General features: G+C 39.2%; 2 protein-coding genes across 4 annotated transcripts in view; both read right to left on the bottom strand.

Moving 5' to 3' along the window:
- The window catches only part of pi4kaa (phosphatidylinositol 4-kinase, catalytic, alpha a), a 42,596-nt gene extending 30,311 nt beyond the window's left edge, over positions 1–12,285 (bottom strand). For both annotated transcript variants that reach the window (XM_014340825.2, XM_005944602.2), the window contains exons 1-10: positions 11,898–12,285; positions 8,032–8,148; positions 7,836–7,929; positions 7,661–7,749; positions 7,192–7,264; positions 6,816–7,078; positions 6,658–6,724; positions 6,379–6,527; positions 6,237–6,302; positions 6,053–6,149 (exon numbers count right to left, since the gene is read on the bottom strand). In XM_014340825.2, the coding sequence (XP_014196311.1) occupies positions 6,053–6,149; positions 6,237–6,302; positions 6,379–6,527; positions 6,658–6,724; positions 6,816–7,078; positions 7,192–7,264; positions 7,661–7,749; positions 7,836–7,929; positions 8,032–8,148; positions 11,898–11,996 (1,114 nt within the window). In that variant the 5' untranslated portion in view covers positions 11,997–12,285. The remainder of the gene's footprint in view (positions 1–6,052; positions 6,150–6,236; positions 6,303–6,378; positions 6,528–6,657; positions 6,725–6,815; positions 7,079–7,191; positions 7,265–7,660; positions 7,750–7,835; positions 7,930–8,031; positions 8,149–11,897) is intronic.
- A 211-nt stretch (positions 12,286–12,496) lies between these two features.
- slc25a1b (slc25a1 solute carrier family 25 member 1b) lies at positions 12,497–24,656 on the bottom strand. Of its 2 annotated transcripts, XM_005944601.3 has the most exons (9): positions 24,249–24,656; positions 20,768–20,875; positions 18,171–18,270; positions 17,437–17,575; positions 16,229–16,313; positions 15,940–16,044; positions 15,725–15,840; positions 15,567–15,640; positions 12,497–14,101 (listed from the first exon to the last, which is right to left on the bottom strand). In XM_005944601.3, exons 1-9 carry the CDS (start codon positions 24,355–24,357, stop codon positions 13,987–13,989), a joined length of 951 nt encoding a protein of 316 aa, XP_005944663.1. In that variant the 5' UTR covers positions 24,358–24,656; the 3' UTR covers positions 12,497–13,986. The 2 variants fall into 2 exon arrangements, with proteins under 2 accessions (XP_005944663.1, XP_042068947.1); XM_042213013.1 differs by lacking the exons at positions 18,171–18,270; positions 24,249–24,656.
- Between the last annotated feature and the right edge of the window lie 368 nt (positions 24,657–25,024).

Below are 25,024 nucleotides of genomic sequence, written 5' to 3'. Positions count from 1 at the left end.
GAGAGAGAGAGAGAGAGAGAGAGAGAGAGAGAGAACTTAAACTCTGTGTAACTTTGGCTTTCTTTCTTTTATTGTGAGCTAAGGTGTGCCTTTACTGTGTTAATTGGTTCATCATAGTGGAAGCAGGTAGGGGTTCTCTGCCATTTTTGTTTCGATCGTTTTCTCCTGTTTTTGGCTAGACAGGGAGCTCAGCCATTGTATTTTGTTTTCGGCTAGAGTTTTCTTGGTTTGATTTTTAGTTAAAGGGAGTGTTTTGTTTGTTGTTTTGGCCTTGGAGACCCTGAAGATAAGAGCTTCCCTGTGTTCATTTTTACTTCAGTAGTTTTCTGCAATAAATCATGTTTAATGACATCTATTTTCCAGTAGTTTGTTTTCTTTTTCACTTTGTGTTACCCCCCACCCCAGTCAACAGTTCGTTTTTAAGTGGGGCGTAACAGAAGTGGGGGCTCGTCCGGGATTAATTTTAAATATGGCACAGTTTAGCCTGGGTGATTTTATAGCTGAGCCTGCAATAGACCAGCTTGATGCATGTAGGAAGGAGGATTTATGTGCTGTTGCCGCGCATTATGAAATCTCTATGGCTAAGTCCATGAAAAAAAGTGAGTTAAAGGCTCTTGTTGTCAGTGGGTTGGTTGGGAAAGGTGTGTTCCCTTTAGATGTGGACTCTAAGGATGCCGCGTCAGTCCTCGAAACCTCTGATCAGCCTGAGGTTTGTGCTGAGGAGGGGGCGGGGACACCTACTGTGGTCAAACCAGGTGGGGTAAAGCCACCGGCCTCTCTTCCACGGTTTGAGCCCTTCTCTGTCAAATCCAGTAATCCCAGTGTTGGTGCACGCTTAAAGGTACGTTTGGCTCGTCTTGAACTTGAAGCCAAAGAAAGAGAATGTAAGGTTGAGCTTGAGTTCAAGCTAAAGTGTTGGCAGCTAGAAGCTAAGACATCTGTTAGGTTGCGTCAGCTGGAGTTGCAAGCTAACAAATTGTCTCCTGAGCCTTCTGTTCCACCTTCAGTGAAGGATGAAGATAACATTAGTAATCCTTCCGATAATTCTTGCCCTGCTCCTGCACCTCCAACATTTGATGTAGGCAAAAATATTGCCCTGGTTCCACTATTCAGGGAGACTGAGGTGGAGGCCTATTTTAATGCGTTTGAGCACATTGCTGTGGCTTTACATTGGCCCAAGGAGGTTTGGTCCCTTTTGCTTCAGTGCAAATTAATTGGTAAAGCACAGGGAGTATGCGCAGCTCTCACTATTGAGGACAGTCTTGTGTATGACAATGTCAAAAGTGCTATACTCAGAGCCTATGAGTTGGTGCCTGAAGCTTACAGGCAGCGTTTCAGGACCCTGAGGAAATCCACTGCTCAAACATTTCTTGAGTTCACAAGGGAAAAAGGGATACTATTTGGTAGGTGGTGTCAAGTTTCAGAGTTTAACGCACTGTGTGAACTGGTATTGTTGGAGGAATTCAAAAACTGTGTTCCTGAGCGTACAGTGCTGTACCTGAATGAACAAAAAGTTGCCACTTTGCAAGAGGCAGCTGTCCTGGCAGAAGAATTCGCTTTGACGCACAAAAGCGTGTTTGTGGGTAAATCTGAATCACCCTATCATGAACAAATGAAAAAGGATACAAAGCCACACCCTCAACAACCAAGGGTTCCTCGGGTTCCAAGTCTGATAGACAGTGTTTTTACTGTCACAAAGTGGGGCATATAGTTTCTGAGTGTCTGGCTCTTAAACGTAAACAGGTGCCTCAGCAATTAAAACAAGCTAAAGGGGTTGGCCTAGTCAAGTCGCTAAACTCCCCTTCTCATGTGACCACGAGTGAACCTGATAAGTGTTTTAAACCCTTCCTTTTTGATGGTTTTGTTTCCTTAACAGGGTTTCCTGGAGATCAGAAGCCTGTGAGAATACTGAGGGACACGGGTGGCTCACAATCATTTCTGTTGGCCGATGACTCATCACTGACTCTGTAACGTAAGTAGAAAAGTGCAAGGTATTGGGATGGCCTACATACCAGCACCGTTACATTGTGTTCATGTGCAGTCAAAGTAAGCCTCTGGTTTCTTCAAGGTTGCGATGAGAAACTCATTTCCTATTCAGGGTGTTGAGTTTATAATGGGAAATGATATTGCTGGGGACAAGGTACTCCCTGTTCCTGAAGTGGTGGATAAACCCAGCTGTATCCCAGAAAAGGATGAGCTGTTGAAATCCCAACCTGATGTGTTTTCTATCAGTGTTCTTACCAGGTCGCAAGCTCGTAAGCTGGAGGAAGTGAACTTAAGTGAGACTGTTCTTGGATCTGTTCTAACTGAGGACAGAGAGCCGGCTGCTAGCCTTTCTAAATCAGCACTCGATGAACAGGGTCTGACTACGCTGTCTGAGGTTCTTCCTTTGCTAGTCTCACGTGAGTGTTTGAGCCATGCTCAGCAAGTGACTCATCCTTTTCCTAAGTGTTTTACAGAGGTAAGCAAGATAATAAACAATAAAAAGGCACACAGGTTTTATCTTGAGGATGGGTTACTGGTGAGGAAATGGGTCTCAAGACCTGCTTTACAGCAGGAAGGAGATGATGAGGGTTGGTACGCCAAATAGTCATTCCTAGGGGACAACCGGGGCGGCATATTGCAGCTTGCGCATGAACACCCGCGGTCAGGTCATTTAGGAATCACTTTAACCTATGACCGCGTTCTTCAGCACTTTTTCTGGCCAGGTCTGAAGAAAGACGTTGCCAAGTTCTGCAAAACATGCAAGGTTTGCCAAATTGTGGGTAAACCTAATCAGACGGTGCCACCTGTTCCTCTTAAACCCATCCCGGTAGTTGAGGAGCCTTTTGAGCGTGTTTTAGTGGACTGTGTGGGTCCTCTACCCAGAACAAAAGCGGGTAATCAGTTCCTCTTGACAATCATGTGTGCCACAACCCGTTTTCCTGAAGCCATACCACTTCGAAAAATCACCGCTCCCACCGTAGTTAAGGCTCTACTTAAATTCTTTTCAACATTTGGTCTGCCCAGAGTTGTTCAAACCGACCAAGGTAGCAATTTTCAGTCAAAACTGTTCAAGCAGACTTTGCAATCACTTGGTATCAAACACATCCCTTCCAGCCCTTACCATCCCCAGTCATAAGGCGCACTAGAAAGATGGCACCAGACCATAAAGTTGATGATGCGAAAATATTGTCTGGAGACTGACAAGAACTGGGATGACGGACTGCCATTCCTACTGTTTGCAGCTCGTGAAGCAAACCAGGAGTCCCTTGGTTTCAGCCCTGCTGCAGTTTTTATCTGATGTGCAGCCGCAATCAAATGTGCTTGAGTTTGTCACGCAGTGTCGGGAATGTTTGTACCATGCTTGTGCAATAGCCAAGAAGTCTCTGTCAGCAGCCCAAGGGAAAATGAAGCAGCAGTATGACACGAAGGCAGTGCAGCGTTCTTTTAAACCTGGTGATCAGGTACTCATGTTGGTGCCCACCTCTGGTCCATCTCTGTCAGCCCAATTTGCAGGTCCATATGTGGTAGAGAGCAAAGTCAATGGCACAAACTACATTGTTCGCACTCCGGATAGAAGGCGCAAAACACGGCTCTGCCATATAAATATGCCGAAACTGTTTCACTCTAGGGAAGACGATAAAGAGGGCTCCATCTCACTCATTTCTGTGCCCATAAACCATGATGATGGTTTGGTAAAGGGCAGTGAAGGTCAGCAGAGTGGTAGGCTTGTGAACTCAGAGGTTCTTGATGCCTTAGACACGTACCTCTCCTATCTTCCCCATGACGAGAAAGATGACGTGAAAAACCTGATCCAAGCGCACCCTAGTCTGTTTGGGGATGTACCATCTAGAACCCCAGTGTTAAAGCACAACATTGACGTGGGTGATGCGTTCCCTATTAAGCAACACACATACTCAAGAGGGAGTTAATGAAAAAAGAGGTACAGTACCTGCTTGAAAATGGTTTGGCGATACCTAGCCATAGCTCTTGGAGCTCTTCATGTCTGTTGACACCAAAAACGAGGAGAAAGGTTCCCCTCGGTTTTGAAACGAGGAGAAAGGTTCTCCTCGTTTTTGTTCTGATTTTAGGAGGGTAAATGCAGTCACAGTCCCTGACTCATACCCATTGCCTCGCATGGAAGACTGCATAGACAGCATTGGAGCCACCACCTACATAACAAAGCTAGATCTGTTACTGGCAGGTTCCTCTAACTAGCAGAGCCTCTGATATTTCAGCATTTGTTACTCCAGACCATTTCTTGCAGTACACAGTGATGGCGTTTGGTACGCGAAATGCACCAGCCACTTTCCAACGACTTATGAACTCTGTGTTAACGGACATTAACAATTGTAATGTGTATTTGGATGACATTGTGGTATATTCTTCTTGCTGGACTGATCATGTGAGTACTTTGAGGGATGTTTTTGCTCGTTTAACCCAGGCTTCCCTAACCCTGAACCTGGCAAAGTGTGAATTTGCCAAGGCGGTAGTGACATACCTCCGAAAACAAGTAGGACACGGCCAGGTGCGCCCTGTGAATGCAAAGGTGGAGGCCGTACTGAGCTACCCGGTGCCCACCACAAGACGGGAGCTCAGGCGCTTCTTGGGTCTAGTGGGCTACTACAATGTTTCTGCCGGAATTTTTCGACAGTAGTGGCTCCTCTGACTCATCTGTGCAGTCCAAAGGAACCCTTCGTATGGACTGCTGAGTGCCAACATGCATTTGACTGTGCCAAGTCTCTCCTTTGCAGTGCCCCTGTACTGGCTGCTCTGGACTTCAGCAAGGTCTTCAAGCTAGAAGTGGCACTGGGGCAGGACTGCTACAGGATGGAGTTGATGACATCAGTCACCCGGTTTCCTACTTCTCAGCTAAGTTCAAGCCTCATCAACTCAACTATTCCACCATTGAGAAGGAAACCCTGGCCATGTTGCTTGCTTTGCAGCATTTCAACGTGTACGTGGGGTCAACCACCACTCCTGTTATGGTTTATACTGACCATAACCCTCTGGTATTCCTAAAACACATGTACAATCACAACCAAAGATTGATGAGATGGGCGTTGCTTGCTCAGGAGTACAACATAGACATCCAACATCAGAGAGGTATGGACAATGTGGTGGCTGATGCACTGTCAACACTTCGTTTTTAAGTGGGGCGTAACAAACCACAAGATGATGTGGTGAGTCAATGCAACTTGCATCCACTTTTTCTTCACCAAACATGGAAGGGAGACAAAATACAGATACTAATGTGAAAGAATCGATGGGCATTCTTGAGAGCTTTACAAGGAAGCTAATGTGTAAGTTGTAATAACTGCAGTTCCTCTAGGTTGCACTTAAGGCTGTAGTTTATGAGGCCCACATTTGCCCTATGTACTAAGAGTCTTAAACTGGACCTCTTTACTTTGTGTGTATGATTCAGGCAGCTTTTAGAGTATTTTAATCAAAAACTCCAAATTAGATTGGTAAGTTAGCTTTGTAATACAAATTTCAGAAAAACAAAATCTATATATGCAACTGACCTAATTTTAGCTCAGTTAGCTGTTTATTACTCTGTTATCTGAGGGATCTCAGATCCATCTACTTTTCTGCACATTTTCTGCAATTAATAGGTAGGGTTTTCATGACACTAAAATTTCAAACACTATACTAATAACCAGTAATATACTCAATACCATTTTCAAGATCACAGTAGATTTAAAAAAAAAAAAAAAAAAAAAAATCAAAAAATTAAAAGACAATTTTAAAAATAAAAAGTTAGAATATTACTGGTTCTCATTTTTGCAATCAGTTACAGCACTGTTTATCACCTGTAATTCTGGCACCATATTTTTATTCCTGATCAAAGTGTGCAATTGAGAATGCAGACCACCACTGTTTCTGTAGTTTCTGGTTAACTTTTCTCTTCATCAAATAAGGACTTTACGAGAAACACAGCACTTTTTAGATACAAATAGCAGAATCACCTTGTTAATTTACCACTGCCTGAAGGTGTTGAAAATATTAGTTAGATTTTGTTAAGGGTAAAACTACCTTTAATTAAAGGATCTATTACAGATTTCCTTACCTTTCATATTATAAAGAGTGTCTCTCAGCATTTTAAATATGGCTACATAAAGAGGATCACTGAAGGTTTTGTAGTAGAGATGAAGACCAGGATTCACCTGCAAAGAAAGCAACAGAAATTTACAAATAAAGCGTAACATGAAAAGTAAAGTGAAGAGAAATCTGAGTGGACTTGAGAGGCATACCACTTGAAGTTCTGCCAAGGTGTCATCCAGTGATTTTAAAAACGACTCAGAGACAATCTGTTGAACCTGTTCAAAAGAAGTAATACAATGTTCACCTTGCATGCATGTACAAAACCAAACTCTGAGTGTGGTTACTGCTGACCATGTGAAGGAGTTGTCTGAGCATATCTAGAGGGACGTGAAACTCTCCAGTGCTGCTTCCAGTGAAAAGAGGGGACACAGAGAAGCTGGAGCTTATGGTGGAGAAGTAGTAGTCAGGGTCCACTGCACTGCCATCGGGGAGGTAAGAACCTTAACATAGAGGGAAGAATAAATTATGTACCGTAAAAATGTCTATTCTGTTTGCGGTAAAAAACAAAACAACTTCTGAAAGCATGAAATACTGCACCCAAAAAGAGGTGTCAACCTGATCTGAAATTACCTTCAAAGTACTGTGCAGAGGGATCAGCGGGCGAGTTGGGTGTCAGACCTGCTCTCTCTGGACTGGCCTGAAAACAAAATCAGGATTTCATTTTTTTTTTTTTTTTTAAATAAACACATGTTGTTAGTTTTGCCTTCTTGCCCGTTTCATTTTATTACCTGCTGTGACACACTGGACACAGAGGAGCCTTTGCGTTTCAGAGAGTCTCCCTGACAAACTGTGAGCAAGGAGCTTGGTAGGATTGAACGAAAGTCATTGAAGGACCGTCGCCGGACAGTATCGCTATCATCATTTGTGGACAGTAAGGGAACAACTGGTCGAGGAAACAGCTTGGATAGTAACGGCTCGTCAGTGTTGCTGTATCGGCCAAATGCTCTTGCAACACCAAGCAAGGTGGGCACAGTGTACCTACATAGGTATTCTGTACAAGAAAAAGAATAATACAAGAATACATACAAGAATATTGTGGATGTTATTTAGCACTGGAATGATCTATAGCAGCACTTAACGGAAGAATGAGGTCTCTGTTGGTACCTTTGTCATGAGCTTCTGGATTTTTGCAGATATCTTGCAGGACCTGCATGATGTCCATAACCGCTTCCAGGATCTGATAACATAATCATTTAAATAATATTTATTAATATTTAAACCTCCCCTCACTGGGGAGAGGGAGGTCTGGGCCTCTTTGCTTAGGCTGCTGCCCCCGCGACCCGGCCCCGGATAAAGCGGATGAAGATGGATGGATGGATGGATGGATGGATAATATTTAAACCATTTTGATTTTTACTCTTCTGAAGCAACAAATAACTTCCAGGAATTGCCAGCACACATGTTAACCAATTGGGGAATATTTGTTTTCTTCCCTAGCGACCGGTGGTTGTCAAATGGTTGCTGACCAGTCTCTAGGCCTGTGTGAATGAGAGCTTAATGTATTTAAAAATCTGAGTACACATGAGATAAACAGCATCTATACCCATGTATATATAGAGTCATTACCACACACCTGCCCTCGTAAGGTTTCATCACATTGGGCGACATCTGACAACAATGTCACAAGACAAAAGCTGAAATTCTCTGCCACAGGAAGGATATCTGCAACAAAAATAAAAAATGACTAAACAGCACCTATAAAATGAAAAGAAATGACAGGATAAAGTACATGTAAGACTGTTACCCACCCCTTCCTTTGCGTTCCGAGCTTTCTTCAATCCACTGAACTTTAGGGAGTCCTTTAAGCAGCCCAAGAAGGTAGGGAACAATAGCATCTTTGTGCTGAAATACATGTATTCCAGAGTATAAGAAAATGAACATCCTTAAATTAATACAAGCACAAAAGTATGACAATGAGGAGAGGAAACGAGGTACGCTATTTACCTGCAGGTTTGACTCGACTAGAAAAATGCCAAGTGCAATCACAGCATCTCTCCTTCTTTCATCTAGCTGGAAGATTCCTCTGAAGTCCACTGGACACATGCATTGTAGCTTCTGAACCTGTGGGAGGACAATGTGGGTGGATGAAGAGGAGTTGTAAACATTTCTCAACTTTAGGAAGCTATTAAATATAACAATATTTTAAATATAGAGAAATTTCTTGCCTACTGCCCATACGGAAAAGAAATAGTAAAAACTTATATGTGATTACTCATGAAAGTGGCCACTTTCATGAGTAAATCATATAAGGCTTACATGATTTACTCATGAAAGTGGCCACTTTGGCATTATTTTCATACATTGTTTTAGTAAGTATCCAAAACATACAAGATTCATTATATAATTTTTCAAGGGATCTTATATCTGTTTTCACTCTTATATGCTTTTCATACAAGTTTCACACAAGACAGATACAAACTTTATAAGATTTATATATCTTTTCCATATGGGTGGGTTTAAAACAGGCACTTTGTTGTCCCATTAATGTTAATGATTTTGACTATCTAAATGGGCCTCAGGATTTGAATCCAATTAAAAGTCCAGTTGAAAACCTGCCTGTGGCATTAATTAGCCCCATGATTGAGAGTTCAGTGAGGGATTAACCACCATTTAAACAGAGAGCAGGGCCACTACTTCCTGTTTGTTTTCCATGAGAGGAGAGAGAGGATATTTTAAATGATTAAAGCCCACAAAGGGGATGTTGTGGAGACTTCACATAAAACATTCCACTAAAAACTATTTGATTTCAAAGCCAAAGACCAAATCAATCATCCAGGTAAGATGACTGATTTGCTTATAAGACTAAATAATATCTCAATAAGCTTGAGACAAAACACTAATAAATGAAAGAGAGGGAAATGAGTATTCAGCAGGTTATTACAAACTGCTGCTGTCTTTTTGGCTTAGACACCATTGAAATTTTTCATTAAATCTGACTTTTGAAAAATGTCAAAGAAAAGATAAGCAGAAATTAGATTAATAGGACATTTCCATTTTACAAACTGATTCTGAAATTGAACAAAAAAACCACAGGCCATTCTAACATCCACTGAAAGTAACTCCGTAACTCAGACAACAAGCAAGAAGTATAATAATAATTTATTATTCATTAATATTTTTAATCTTCAGAAAGAGTTAAAAATCCCCACTCAAAGATGGCTTTTAAGTAGAGTCCCTCCTCTACAGACACGGTCTCCAATACCAGATGTAGTTCTTGGCTAAAATTCAGAACAATGACTAATAAATAAATTTTGTTTGTTTATCAGACAACACCTTAAACATCCTACATCTCTAAAAATAATCAATATGATCACATACAGATTTATAGAGCAGGTTACTGCAGACAGAAAAACAGCAAAATAAAGTCCACAAACTGGCACACACTTCTTAAACAATAACACAATGGGCTGACGGGTCATTATATTACTGCAGCCACGGCTCTTTATCAAGGAGCGTACTTCCTGTTTATCGTTTCCCCCTTCTGATTCTCAGTAAATGTATTTTCTAATCAGTTCAACCTCTGCATTCTTGTAGAATTTTACAATACACTCAGCTGCTTAATCTCTGAACACATATCCTAACGATTCAACTGAGTAACACTGGCTCATCCAGAAGAGAATTGGTTGTACAATTTAGGTTTCTCAACAACATTCAGTGTCACATTTTCAAGACTGATCCACTGTAATAAAACAATTTCAAATCAGTGTTTGTTAAAATCATGCCATTCAAACAAAACCACTTTTTGCTAGTTGGCATCTGCAGTAGGTTTTGGAACTAGATGGACTCGTGTGAAATTGACAACCTTAAGGTCATAATTTGTTCCCTCTTTGTGTACCTCTTGCCTTGTTCCTCTTAATTTGAGAGAACAGGGAAGTTGCCCCTCTTTCCTGTCATGAACAGATTAACCTGTTTGAGGACCTTGTTACCCATCAACTACACTAAAAATATCAGCACAGATGACAGCTTTATCCTACTCCAAAAGGGGACTCAGAATCGAGCTAGTACTCCTATAGTGAAACTCCACCTTACCATATATTCTGCTACCTTCTGCCAGCAATATTAACGCTATATTTGTCAGCTAAAACTTCTGCATGTGACTATGGATTAAAATATTACTTCAGCCCTCATCACTGAAATGTTTGGGAACAGGATCAGAATTTATTGGTCTCACAGTTTCTTTCCCTGACATAAGACCTGGACACATTGAATACAAGCAGAAGTGAGAAAAACTGAATACACTTGTTGTGTGAGCCATGTTGGATTTGGTAACATTACACAACATTGGACAATGAACTTAAAGTATGCTGACACTGTATTAGAGCAACTGATATGCCCTAGGCATAGCCAAGTCAGAGTGTGTCTTGATTTTTTGTCAACCATTCATTATCACTGTAGTGTACAACAACAAGGAGGTAAATACTACATCATTCATCTAAATCATTCTGTCAAAGTCAAATGCTGGATACATATGCTTTTGTTAACTGACTGTAAGCAGTTAAAGAGTTTAATTTTTTTACACCCTCAGCCTCTGGACGACCACTTTGGGTGATAAGGTCATGATGGCACGATATAAAATACACTATTGGAGCTTATTGGAAAGACTAAAGATGTCATTCTAGGTACAGATGCTGAAAATATGCAATAAAACTCTTTCTGAAAGTGCAATTGAAAAAATAACTCATGACACGTCAACAGTTTTAAGCAGATATGAATACAACTGTCACTATAAATTTTGGCTTTCACAAAACTTTGAAAACCACAAGGCTAAAGCTATGACTACCAATTATGAACTTATTAACCTTTCCCATTAAATACGAGAAAACAAAAAGCTGATAATGATTTGAGCTAAAGTACAATTTTGTCTTGGTCTTAGTTTACTTAATTATTTACAATATGCTTACTGTACTAAACACACACAGACACACACACTATACAACAGCAAAAAAGATGTTGCTGACCAACAGTGGCTAATATATAATTTATGTCTTGATCTGTGTGTCTATTTTGAAGGTAAAGAGTTTAAAAGCAGTCATTTTTACATAACTATCGTTGTGTTTTCCTGCCACAAATAAATAACAATACACACTACACAAACAAACAAATACAAATACATTTAAAAACAAATTCATTTTGAAGTCAGCCAAATAAACAGCTCATTGGAACAGCTCCAAAATATTTAGGTGACTGGACAAATCTTGATTACGTCATACATATTTTATTTCTTTATACATCGTATAAATTACAGATAAGTAACGCTTTTTAACATATTTTCATAACACTTGTATTTATCCCGCACCTCTCCTGACAACATTGACTACACATGTTGGTGCATTCAAAGAATGTTCGGACCACAATGATTAAAGATCTGGTGCCACCATATTTGGTAATGACCCTCAAACTAAAAGTTTAGAATACTGTATAAATGTATAACTGTACATACAGCGGGTGTTCGACTGAATCAGGACACAAAAAGGGTTTGCTTTCCTGTGCCAACATGTACGGATGAAGAGTAAGGATCTAATTGTTCACATGAGGGGAAAAGTTGGGTTTTTTTAAAAGGAAAACTACAGGCTAAAAACAGCTAACGTTAGCCGACATTAGCAAAGTACCAGTGATGCTATGTGGCGCCCCTTAATCCTGAAATAACTCTATAATTTATATATTGACAAAACAGTCATGTTTAGAGTCTATTCTGATTCATAACACAGACCACACTGGTAGAAAAGCGGTCTGTGACGGGCCTTACTGTCAGAGACTATTTAGGCTATTAGCTGGTCACCGGTAGGTCGCTAGTCTAACTGAAGCGTTACCTTGTCTATCGGTGCCTGCCGGTGAGCTGCCAGTGACCTTGCCAAAGACAGGACGGTGTTGAAATAAAATCCTCTGCTTCCGCCTCCATTGAGAGACATGTTAACTACCCTTGGAAGAACTACAAACACACAAGCATCTTCTTTCAAGCGTCTCTCAACGAGTAGCTAGTGAATACCAACGACTGTCATTGGGCTGTACTGACAGCTACGGCAGGCGTAAGGTCCAAGAAGGGCAAATCGACAATATGCCAACAAATAATCCATCCATGGGTTCCGTAGGATTATGGAGCTTATCTCAGCAGTCACAGGGCAAGTGGCCATAATGTATATAACAATATAACAGCATTTTATCACATTCTGTCAATGATAGCTAATGTCTGTTTGGTGACTGTTAGCAAAGAAGATAACATTTGTGCACAGAAAACCACAAATAACCACCAGTACTACACACAACAGTAAGTAATCACAAAAAATTAATATAGTACAACACAAATAGCACTATTATTATTAATCCTACACATTCAAAGAATACAATGCTTATTCTGACAAAAAGTTAGGAGAAATTTGGATGACGGCTTGAAAGAAAAAAAGACCATACCAACAGTCTGATCCATGTTTATTTCTGAGCATTGATATTAGAATTAAGAAGATCGAAGGCACAATACCAGCTTTTAACTCCTGGTATATTTTTCATAGAATATTCACCTGTTAACAAGAAAACTCCAGAAATATTTAAAAATCTGTGACAAAGTGTGATGCTCCTGTAGGGTCTGGTTAAACGGGAGGCTGAAAAAGGCAACATGTGGTAAACATTGTGTCTCCTCCACAAAGAGATAACATAAGCAAACTAATTTAAAGGCATTGCATGTAAACAACCAGACTCCGTGTCTAGAACTCCAGTTAATAGCATGGCATTATATTTTCAAGCAGCAGTTGGCACATTGGGTCATCAGTTGATTAAAAAAAGAAAAGGCAACTAATATTACACAGTAAAGAATAAAAATAAACTGCAATTAAAAGTTAATGAGAAAGGAATGAGATGGAAGGCACTAATAACACCATTTCTCAATGAATGAAAAAAAAAACAAAAACTAACAGTTCGAAGGATAATAGAAGACATGAACTTATTAGACACTGACTGGAACAGAGTAGTATGTGTAAATTATTCTAGTCTTTAGTGACAACATTAAATAATCATTCTTATTCGCAAAACACCACAAAATTAATTTTACAGCACGTAGGCACTTTTAGTGACATTAGTAAGTTAACTGATTTAAAACATCTCTGCAACTTAATAGTGAACCCTCTTTACCCACAAACACTTTCTTTATGGAAATGTGCATTTCTAAATAATGTGAACATGTGTATTATCATTTAAAGAAATGCTGCATCTTCCACAACTTTTTACTCTGTAATCTTAGCAAAAAGAATTTTCTGGCACAACTTCACCTGCTTCCAAAGTGCATGGAGAGGATAAAAGAAATCACAAAGCAGATTACTCTGTAATCTTGACTTCGGCCATGCAGTTCTTAACTCATTCACTGCCATTGACGTCTATAGCCGTCAATGGGTTTAACCCATTCACTGCCAATGGCTGGCAGTGAATGGGTTAATGTACCTGCAGCTTTTGGAGCATTTCACATCCTCAGAATGGTTTCTAACCTCTCTGACAACTTGCATATAAAAGGGGTTTAAATTTTTGATTCAATAAATTTGAGTCAACTCCCCATAATTTTTTAACCTATAGTTTATATATTACATTAGGTAAGTAACTGGTTTGTCTTTGATTCAGTACGTACAAACTTTAGTTCCTTGTTTGTGTTGAGAGCGCTCTCAGTTCTCTGATTGAGCAGGGTGAAAAAATGTTCTGTGGAATTTTTTAAAAAAAAAAGAGCATCTGTAAGCAGTGATTCTGCTAGATAATAGTTCCAACTACTGTTTGCTGGGCTATAAATAAATCAAGAACATACCAATCCCTTTCTTTCTTTCTTTCTGAAAAATCACTTGGAGGTAGATATTTGAACCTAGAAACAGGATTTAAGGAGATTGGCCTGTCATGACAGTCCTGCTTATTTAGCACAACTTGATTTTAGTCCGTCTTCCAAACCAAGTTCAGGAGCTTCACAACTTCCTCGTAGATAATGAAGACTATTGCGACATCCATACACACCCGACCCAGCCGAGGCACAGTACCTTTGTAGAACCTAATGAAGTAACAGACAGTGAATGTTACATTAGGCAACCATGATATCAGAGTTTCACAATACTACAGGGTCAATAAAAAATAATTTTAAAAAGTTAGTGGCAATAACTCTATAAGCCAAATTTATTCATTTCTGACCAAAGATATCTATATGAAGCTGTAGATCATAGGTGACAGAGCCTATAAGTATAAATTCAGCTTAACTAAAGTTTTAAATATTTAAATGTATAATATGTTGCTACTCTGCAGTAAATTATTTTTATTTTTGTACTTTGTATATTCATTTATTCATTCCCTAGTTTTTGTTATATTTATGAAATTACAGAACTGTAATGAAGTAATGACAATGTAAGGCACTTGCAATTATACAGTGCTTTTCTAGACCTACTAACCACTCAAAGCACGTCAGACTATAAGTCACATTTAACCATACAACAGTTTATTCAATATACTTTGCACACTTCATCTACCTCACACCCAATGTCCAGCCACAAGTTGACCTAACATGGGCGCTGTTAAACTGTGGGAGGAAGCCAGAGCTATATTTTTATTATTATTATTATAGTTGGGGTTTTTTTTGTTTTTTTACACCTGATGATGTGACCCTAAATGAATTAGTCTCTCCTGGGGATCTTTTGCTTGTTAGACAAATGTGTAAACTGCTACATTATTGAGCCACTACGGGGAAGGCCAGAGTACAGAGGAGAAACCCCCGCAGGCACAACAGAGTGAACATGCAGACTCGACCCAGAAAGAGCCCAACCAGTGTTTGAACCGGTCCCGTGACGTTACAGTGCTAACAACTCCACTACTGTGCTGCTGACTACTTTTTTAAAGAACAGTTATGAAGTGGAGGATAAAATATCAATTAGCAGCTGTAGACCTAGTCTGAAACAGAGCACCTATAAAGCTATACAGACGAGCCATACAAAGTTTCCCTGTGAATCAAACTAAAGCAACTTTGACATTAACGATAACACAACAGCTTGAAAAAAATGGTCAAAATTGAAGATAAACAGATGAGTTTTCAGTTTGTGTTCCTCTGGTTATCCAAATCTTACATCATTTTGATTCTGAATTGTCTGCAGATGTGTTCTGAGCTTAAATACACCTTTGTTTTTATCATTCCTACAATGAACAGGCTTAATCTCAGTCTATAGTATAAAGTGGGTTAATGGATAGATGGATAAGTCACCACACACATAGAATTCCCTTCCTGAAACATCCTCCAAGGGATGTATGTGTCCTACCAGGCTTGAACCAGGTACGTTAGGCAGATGTGTAAACCACTACACTATGCAGTCACTAACTAAATTACATGATGTTCTCACCAATATAAATGTGGTAACTGACAGTTTAACAGTTCAAACAAGGCCAGATCCAACAGTGAGAATAAATAGATATATATTTAAAACCTTTAAATCATTTTCCCCCAGATACTATATCAACCAGGCACATGAACTTACGCCAGTGGTCCCTCATGCTTCAGGATCTTGACCGCACAGTCTACTGTGCTTTTGTACTTGTGAGCTTCAAGGCCCTGTTGGAAAATATGCATATATACATGTTAGTTGGAAAGCTAAGGGATAAACTAGGAAAACTGGAAATATGTTAAGGTACTAACCTGCATTCTGGTCTTAATGACATCCAGGGGAGTGTTTCCGAAGACACTGGCAGCCCCGGCAATAGCTCCAAACAGTCCAGTTATCAAAGGGTTAATGGCTTTGTTGGGGTCATCACCTAGGCGTCAGAAGAAAAAAAAAGAAACAAAAAGAGTTTTGTTTTTTTTACTGCATTTTTATTTGCATCAAGTGGTTGCAAATGTATTGACTCCCTTACCTTTGTACCAGTTTCTTAGTGAAGTCATGACATAGAAGCGGATGGCCTGGTTTGAGCCTTGTTTTAGGACAGTGGCTGTTAACCCTTGATAAGTCCCCTTTAGTCCTAAAAGTGCAACAGTAAAATAATCACTTTTTCATGACAACCTTTATTACAGCTTTCATATTTATCACCTAAAATGAATTCATGAACTTCTCAGAAGTCATAAGGAGGATAATTATCTAAATAACACGTGTATAAATGGTAGGAACAACAGGTGGCAGTATAATGCAACTGAAGCCCTTCTTACCTTGGGATCTAATAATCTCCCTCACCCCATGGAAAAATCCCCTGTACTTTGGATTTGCTGATGTCTGATCATGGATGAATTTGACCTGCAAGGACAAAGCTGAACTGTTAAATGACTGCAGTATCCCATAACTTTAATTTTCCAATTGTGTTCGCACCAGGGATATTAGTTTTGTGTTTTTATTGTGTTTATATTTTCTATTTTGATGCCTGAAGTTTTTAACCGTATAAAAGGTTTATGTTTGATTCCGTTTTAGTTTATTAGTTTCCATTTTAGTATATGAATTAGATGTTAGATTGACTAGAAGTGCTATAATACAACAATACATGCATATCTTACTTCACCCTTACTCATTCTTACTGTATTTCGTTGTGCTGTACTTCAGATCAATATAAATGAGAACCATGAAAAAAATAATTGTGTCATTCCAAAGATTTAACATATAACCTATAAAATCAAATTTATTGCATTTTATGTTTACTCTCTGGGGAGATGATTCAGTGTGAAAGCTTTCATTCTACCTGTTAATGCTTTCAGTGGAATCTTAACCAGAGGAAAATGATCCAATTTAGAGTTCAGCTGTGGGTTCGGCAGCCTGTTTACTGAAAATTTAATGCATGTAGCAAGTTATGGTACGAAATGGAAAATGCACCTATAATTAACATTACCATTATGCACCACTGCCAGTTTTGTCGATGTTTTTTGTGAATGCATCACTCTGATCCCTTGGTCAAGTGTATTTATTCCTAATAGAGCTAATTAAGGGAGCACTGAAGCACTTTTTCTCAGCATTTAGAGAAATCAGCTAGCCTTTCTTGTGGCTGCCACACAGGTATTTCTGGGTCATTTCACTTAGTTTGGAACCTGTCTAAAGAAACTTTATCAAGGTTAGGCTGACAAATGTACCTACCCAGGCAAAGGCTAAAACTAAGAACATTTCCTCTATATTGTTATTTTATGTTACTGTAATACCATGCCAAGATTCATATACCACACAAGTAAGTTTACTTACTCCACTAAAAGCTACATTTGGCTCCTTCCTTATTCACAAGGGACTGCACCAATGGGTTGTTCCATTTATTTGATTTGATAGAAACACCAGATATCCTTCCTGATGTAAGCCCAGAGAGATTTGTATCTCCACCACACGTAATAAAAAATATTTGAATTGAAACACACAACATGATGTGTTCAACTTATTTTTTTACCTTAATTGTTTCCATAGGACAGACTACAACCACAGCCTCTGCCACTCCAGCTCCAAGGCCACAGAAAAATCCTTGCTTGCTGTCTAGTTTGCCACTCTCATCACGCATCTTATTACCGAGGAACTCAAACATCCCAAATCTGTAGAAGTGAGAGAATTTTTTTAAACAAAGTCAGAGATACATTTCATCTCACTTAGAAGCCATTAATAGTAACAGCTTTCCTATTGTGAATTGCACTAACTAATGAATTAACATTTGGCCTTTCTTACTACAACCATGGCCTGTACTAGGAAACTCCTGAAGAAGCTTGAGGAGAATATAGATTAGGTCTGGATGAGAAAAAATCCTGGCAAATCATCAATTATTATTCACAAGTGACAATCAAAACTAAGAACAAATAAAAAAATAAGCAATTACCTTTATTTACTCATATGGCTATAAATTTTAAATCAACTGATCAAATATTCAGTTAATCATAAAGCAAATACAAATCAATGACAAATCTTTTGATAATATCGTGTGATATCTACAGTTTGCTTCAAAATTAGAAACATTTTTATTTTGAGTTTTAATGGCATGATGTTATTCCTACACTGTAAAACAAAGTGAAAAACCCTGAAAAAAATCCTGAAGTTAAGTTGGAAAAAAGTTGCTGTAAAGTTAATAGATGACTGTGCACATTCCAAAACGTGTTTAGTGTGCTCATTTGCTTTTTGTTTGTGGCGCTGCAGTACCTGACAGCTGCTTTAGGTATAGAGCCATAGACCAGCGAGCTTAGACCTCTATAAAGACCCCTCACACCATGACCTTTCACTGTCTGCTTCACACAGTCAACTGCAGAGGGAAGGAAACAGGATAAATGACAAGACAAAAAGCAAAAGGAAGCAGCTTTTAAAAAGAAATTTACTTTGATCCACTGGTATCAAAGATCAGTTGTGCATATGCACAGTTATTAAAAAAAAAAAAAAAAAAAATAAAAAATAAAAAAAAAAAAACCTCTAATAAACTGTTAACAGATAAGACTGAATTTGATGGAAACAACAAACAGTCCTTTGTACCGAGGTTTGTACTGTGTACTCAGTTTCAGTACGCAAGCACGATTTGTGCCAAAGTTCATGAGCAAAGATCAATTTACTACACAAACACTATTTGCTAATGTCTGCGCACTCACAATGCTTGTTATTCCAGGTGTGTAAGTCAGGAGAGCTGTGCAAACAGCCCAAAAGATTGCGACAACTTCAAATCAACATAAATGATTAAACAATTAATGATTAACACCCAGTACAGCTGATCCTTAACCGTTTCAAGTAGCCATTAAACAAATACGTTTTTACATCATTGGAAATTCTGCATTGAGCCGAGTCGCGGTATCTTCATGCAAACAACTTTAAATGTGTTTATTACAGTGTTGGTGTTATTTGCTTGTTCTGGTTTTTCATTTTCAAACGCATTTTCTGTATTGTCTACTGTATGTGTCGAGCAATAATTTAAAGATGATGTTTTGTTGTGTTTTTTCTCACCCATCTGAGCCATTATAAGGCCCAGTCCAGAATGCCCATTATCATTGTTTTGTCAATGAGTTGAACTTTTATCTATTATTATGCCATGTTTAACATCCTTTTCAGCTATTTAGATCAGCATGTGCAGCTTTGATTCTCCCCCAGATCCAACAGGAGTCAACTGCCATAAGTACAAAGCCTGATTACTAAGGGATCAACTGTCTTGTGAAACTGGCAGAGCAAAGTTCAAAGGACAGAAATGGTAACTTGGCCCACCTCCTCCACGTTGTCTGCTTGTAAGGGTCGCCCACAGTCATTCAGATCTAGATTAGCCACCTAACGTCAATACCTGCGTATACATAGGTCCTTACCTGACCTGAGAATTGCAATTTTGTATTTTAATAAGTAAAGAAATCCTGAAAGTATTATTCATTCAGATTTTTTCCTTCAACAGTATCTATCATTTCTGTTTAAATAATTAATCTTTGAGATAGATGGAGAGATTCAGAAAGATTTCTATGGTAGTTAGATAAGAAGAATGATACCAGTTTTATCTCTGTGAAGTTACAGATACTCTGCTAAATTAATATCCATATTACCGATGCTCTGAAGCCACTATAACAACACATAAGTTCTATTAAAAATGTTAACTCTACATCAGCACTGTACTTTATGTAATATAAAGTACTGAAGCATCATAAGTAGGGGTGCAACGACACTCGTATTGATAACCGTTCGATACAGTGCTTTCGGTTCGGTACGCATATGTATCGAACAATACAAAATTTTTAATTTATTTTATCAACTTTTCTTCTGACGATGCTGTCTGTGTTGAGCGCTCAGTGGATCTGCGCTCGACAGTGCAGCCTAGGCGGAGTAGTCGAACGCAGATTCACTGAGCGCAGGGGAAGCTAGCGAGACAGAAGCTCTCCTTGCAACATGGCAAATTGAACCTCCCCCACCCTCATTCAGATCTGGCGTTTGGAACTATTTTGGTTTTCATGTGACGTATGACTCTGAAGGTAAGCGCGTCATGGACTAAAGTAAAACAGTATGTTGGATGTGCCATGCAATGCTCAATTACATGGGTGGGAACTAGTGTGTTAATGCAGTTAGCTCGTTAACGTGTTGGCCGTCTAGCCCCACACACGGGGCGATCGGCGGTAGCTCGTTAACGGAGATTTGCCGTATTGTGGCGTTAATGTCATTTCAACGAGATTAACGCTGACAGCACTAGTGGGAACACAACGAATATGACTGCACATTTACTCCGACAGCATCCTAGTGCAAAGACAAGTGGAAGCAGACAAAAACAACAAGCATGCATGCTACAAACTTTACCCGAGTCATTTAGACAGCCGTTAGCACATGATTCTCCTTATGGGGACCTGATATGTTTAATATGCTGCTGAGAATATAGCCCAGAAGAAGCTTATAGTATAGCTTTTATTTTGGAAAGAGACATTTCTCTGTAATAAACTCTCTTTTCCAAAGATGAGTGATTCCTCAATCAGATATTTTTATTTTTTATTACTTTTTTGTTTCAGCAACATTAAATTTAAAAACTGTACTTTTGAGTTAAAATAAATATTTATAATTTTAATAAATGACAAATTAAAAAGGCATGAACATTTTTTTTGTATCGAAAAAATATCGAACTGTGACACCAAAGAATCAAACCGAACCGAACCATGAATTTTGTGTATCGTTGCACCCCTAATTATAAGGTATGTTAAATGTGTTTGTTTGTTTTTTTAAATTGTGATATCATCAAAAGTGCTAGAACTAAATAAAAAAAGAAAAGAAAAAGACAACATTAAACAAGGACTCACCAATGCCTTTGTATTTAGGAGGATTGGCCTTTTCATCTAGCTGCAGTTGTGTTTTAACATATTCTGTTGGGAAGGTGATGCAGATCTCTATGCCTCCTGCAATCCCACCTAAAGAACGGGCAAGGAGGAGGGGGGGAAAAGAAAATGCTGGTTTCAAAAGAGTCAAAACGAGCTATTTAAAAGACTAAAAGATTTATTTTTGCAGCTCACACAAAATAAAATGCAATAAATTTAAAAAACAAAATCAATTAAATAAAATACACACAAGATGCAGGCCATGTGACCATTTAAAAGAAGCTCAAAGGAATACAGATAAAAACCTTGGTGTGGTTAGGTGTGAAGGATATCTGATACGGTTTGTAGAATAAAAGCAAGTGTGAAAAGAAAAGTCGCTTTTCAAAAATGTTAGTGAGGTGCACATTACCATTCACCACATCTACACTGCACTGTTTCACGGATGCCTGCTATACAGTTATTCATGTACAAGTGCAGACTAGCTCCACCTTAAAAGCCTGGTTGCTACAGATCTGCAGTTGAACAGCTAACAAGCATCCTGCAGCTGATTGGCTCAGCTGTTTTTTCAGTTGTTTTCTGACTACAGATACTCCCCTTGGCCCATCTCCAACTCAAGGGGGTGTGTACTCTCCATACACATTAATGTGCAGCAGGATGGATTCAGCAAGGTGACAGCGGACCAGTTCCTCGACTACCCAGAAGGGACAAGTTTAAATTACAAGTAGTAAACTGTCAAAGCATTAAGAACTGTAAAAAGTGGGGTAAAAAGGGGAAAAGCTAGACAAAATATAGGTTTTTTTGGCCAGTGTGCTTCTGGGTTCAATGTGTTGAGAGTATCTGGCAATAATGGGGAAAACTAAGAACTCAGTGGATGAAAATAAAGGCTTTAATGTGCTTTTTCACTCATGTTTACTTTTGGATTCATTCACAATACAAAGTTCAGTTCTGTGTTGTTGTGTAACATGCATTCTTTCAAACAAATGTCATGCAGAAAAATCCAACACAGCAATGGTTCTAGCTCACACACAAACAAGCGGGGCTGTTTGTGAAAAAAAAAATAACCCCTTAATTACAGTCTGACTAACCACTGTCTTCACAACAACATCAAACATGGTAGCATTTTGGCTACCAGCCCATTACATAAACGGTGCCATTTATGACACACCCAGGCATAATTCTGTCTAAATAGAAAAAAACAAAACAAAAAAAAAAAAACAGTCCGCATCAAGACGCAGCTGAGTAGTACCTGCAGCTCGTTCCCCATATTGAAGCTGGAAAAAGATACAGAACTGGTTTATTAAGTCCAGCATGTACAGACATGCCGAGCAGGAATTCTGAAACTACTTTTTCCTTTTTAAAATTACTTGCAACAATAACAAAAATGATTTCTATAAAGAGAAGGCACGTGGTTCCTTAGGAAACATTAGAACAGCAATATTTAGTAGTATCTTTTGAAAATGTTACAGTAGGAAGGAATGTAAAACAGACCCAAGATATTACTGGTGTAAAAGGTTATTAACATGACCTGTACTTTTTCAGAAAAAAAAAAAATCATACATAAGTATTTAATTTACATTTACTTTTTTTTTTTTTACTTCATATTAGCAGGATAAGAGCGCATATTGTGCCAGTAAGCTTATGAGGTAATAGCAACATATAGTAATTCTAATATCTTTGAACAAGCCAGGCTAATTGCTTCATCTTAATGCTGTGTTAACCAGTGAGTGACATAAAAGTGGCCATGTACATCTTTTACATAGTCTGTGACATCACATGGTGTGTGGATAATCTCCCATTCACACTTGTCAAACACTATCCAAGTGAATAAGAACTTCAACTTTCACATGAAAGCTATATGAAAGCTGTATGTTTGGAAAAATGCAGTGAGTCAAACTGTCAAACTACACCTTAAAAAAAAAAAGAAAAGAAAAAAAAGTAGAAGATGGCATTTCAGTGCCAACAGAGAAATGGGATTTCTTGGCAAAAATGCCTCAACAATAGCTCCATCTATGTACATCACATATATACTGGGTTATTAATAGTGTGTTTTACAGTACTTTTGATACAGCCAGATTATTCCCATTATACACAAAGTTGGATATATAAAGTCCTCTTCTAGTGTGCTTCTAGTCAACAAGTGGTCATTTCTGCCAGGATTCAATGAGAGAGAGCAGGAGAACCATATTTGTGGCTGGCATGTTGGAGAATGCATGCAAAGGGTGAGAGAGCAATGTGCTTTGTCACTGTGGCTCATTATAGGGAACATGGAGAGCTGGGCCTTTGAGGACACCATACACAGCCAACACATCAGCAGAAAACACCCACTGAACTGCTGACTGTGACACAGAGAAAAATCACACGGACATGTGCGGCTTTATCTTTGAACTTTTATAACAAGTTTCACAAAAATGGATTAAAGCTGGACCTAAAAGCAAAGTTCAACAGAAAGCTCCACTTGACATTTATAATCTAGGACCAAGCTTAATTGATATCTGGCATACAACCAGATCCTAATGTTAAAAAATAAGCTTAGTAAAACTGGAGCATGTGTGTGCATGCTAACAATGTTGCAATGTTGACTGTCCTGTAGTTAGTACACACTGAGCTGTGCAAAATATGTGTATGTCACTGACTGACCCGTGAAAGCTGCAGGACACCAGAGTTCATTTCACTCAGCTGTCTGAATGCTAGAGTCTACAAGTCCCAGATCATACCAGCTCCTCTGGCCCCAAGCTGAGGAGCAGGGTTTGTCACAGCAGGTACTCTGTGCAGGCAGGTAAGTGTTTTGTACCACAGCAGACTCACATGGACCTTCTGTTCATGTCTTAGAGGCCATAATTATTCCTCTGTTTAGAAATACTTTAAATTTTGTTCTTACCACATCAGAGTTTGCTTGCTGTAATTATTGCTCCTATTCAGACTGAATCCTGGTTTAATGTTGAACTCTGACATTATTTTTTAAGACACTTGAAAACTTTAGATATGTTTATCTACCCGCTATTTCCTGATTATGGTGTTCACAGATAAGCCTGCTGCAGTCGACTATAAAGGGTGGACTGCTAACTTCTCAAAATAACCATGCTGTACTTGTACAACAGTATAATACTTAGCAAAATAGTAAGACGTGTGCAAAACCCCCTTTCCTGGATCCTGGCTCATAAAGAGGCAGACTTATTTTAAGTTTATCATTTACCAAATTGCTAAATGTTTTGGCTGAACAGACCAAATCTACCAAATGTCAGGTTTTCTACAACAAAAAGAGAAACAAGCAAACACTTTAGCCTGAAAAGATAAAAAGAAGATAATAATAGTGATAACACAGAGGCTGAGCAGCAGATGTTTGCCGGAGACACTAGGAAGTGATTACTGCCGTGCTCTGATCCCACCTGCAATTAAAGGCTCACTGTTGAAACTTCGAAACAAGTTGCAGGGCGGCCTCTGCTCAGTCCCACATCAACTTTCTTACCTGCTAAAATGGCCTTGCCGGGATGGGTAAGTTTGGCTTTCCCCGCGGAAGCTGCAGCAGCCAAACACTGGGGTCTGTGAAACGGGCTGACAAATGTTTGTCCAGACATGACTGCGGTACCCCGGCCTAACTTTCTTTTTGAAGTCAATCCGGACCTCCTCTATCGCCGCAAACCCAGCCAGCTGTGAGTCCTGGTGCAGTCCGGGTGTTCAGTGCAGCGGCGGCGGAAAAAATAAAAAGGCGAGCAGGCGGTGCTGAACATTGGACTTTTGATGCTGGCTAAGAGTGCATGTCTGTGTACTTTTGACAGGGAACTTCCCTCCGTGCCATACAGAGGTTGGCAGCATCGACTCAGTATTTATTCAGGGCGAGGCAGGACGTGTCACTCCCCCCCCCCAATACCGCAAAACGCCATGTTTGTCACAAACATTTAAGGAGGACCGGCCTCATTAAGCGACATACTTGACACGCCTTTAGAGGGCGCCGTTTCTCTTCTTTTCATTCTTCTGTACGGCGATTAACCTCGTATAATTAGACTTATTTCCGCCACCTGCTGGGCTGGAGTGAGTGTACGGTACAGGACTTTATTCTGCAATATTGCAAAAACAGAGTTTGTACAAGTTCTAATGAACTTTAAAGTCAATATTTCATATGACTACCTTTATTCTTAACACGGACTGAACTTTCTTATTCCTTGTTTCCCTTCGTCAAGACAGTCACCTTGCCACTGAGACCATTTCTGATGAGGAGTCAGTAACAGCATATGGATAAACTAT

Source organism: Haplochromis burtoni, unplaced genomic scaffold, assembly GCF_018398535.1.
Source record: "Haplochromis burtoni strain Fernald_Lab_line unplaced genomic scaffold, NCSU_Asbu1 Contig_407, whole genome shotgun sequence".
Classification (NCBI taxonomy): Eukaryota; Metazoa; Chordata; class Actinopteri; order Cichliformes; family Cichlidae; genus Haplochromis; species Haplochromis burtoni.
Note: the sequence above shows the minus strand (reverse complement) of the source record. Positions and strands in the feature narration are given on the sequence as shown.

What these genes read in the sequence shown, in the direction of transcription:
- slc25a1b (XM_005944601.3), bottom strand. Translation starts at nt 24,357, where the DNA reads ATGTCTGGACAAACATTTGTCAGCCCGTTTCACAGACCCCAGTGTTTG. An exon ending in TCCTAAATACAAAGGCATTG is followed by an intron (nt 18,271 to 20,767) that starts GTGAGTCCTTGT and finishes TTCCCTCTGCAG; the next exon opens with TTGACTGTGTGAAGCAGACA. An exon ending in ATACCTAAAGCAGCTGTCAG is followed by an intron (nt 17,576 to 18,170) that starts GTACTGCAGCGC and finishes TCACTTCTACAG; the next exon opens with ATTTGGGATGTTTGAGTTCC.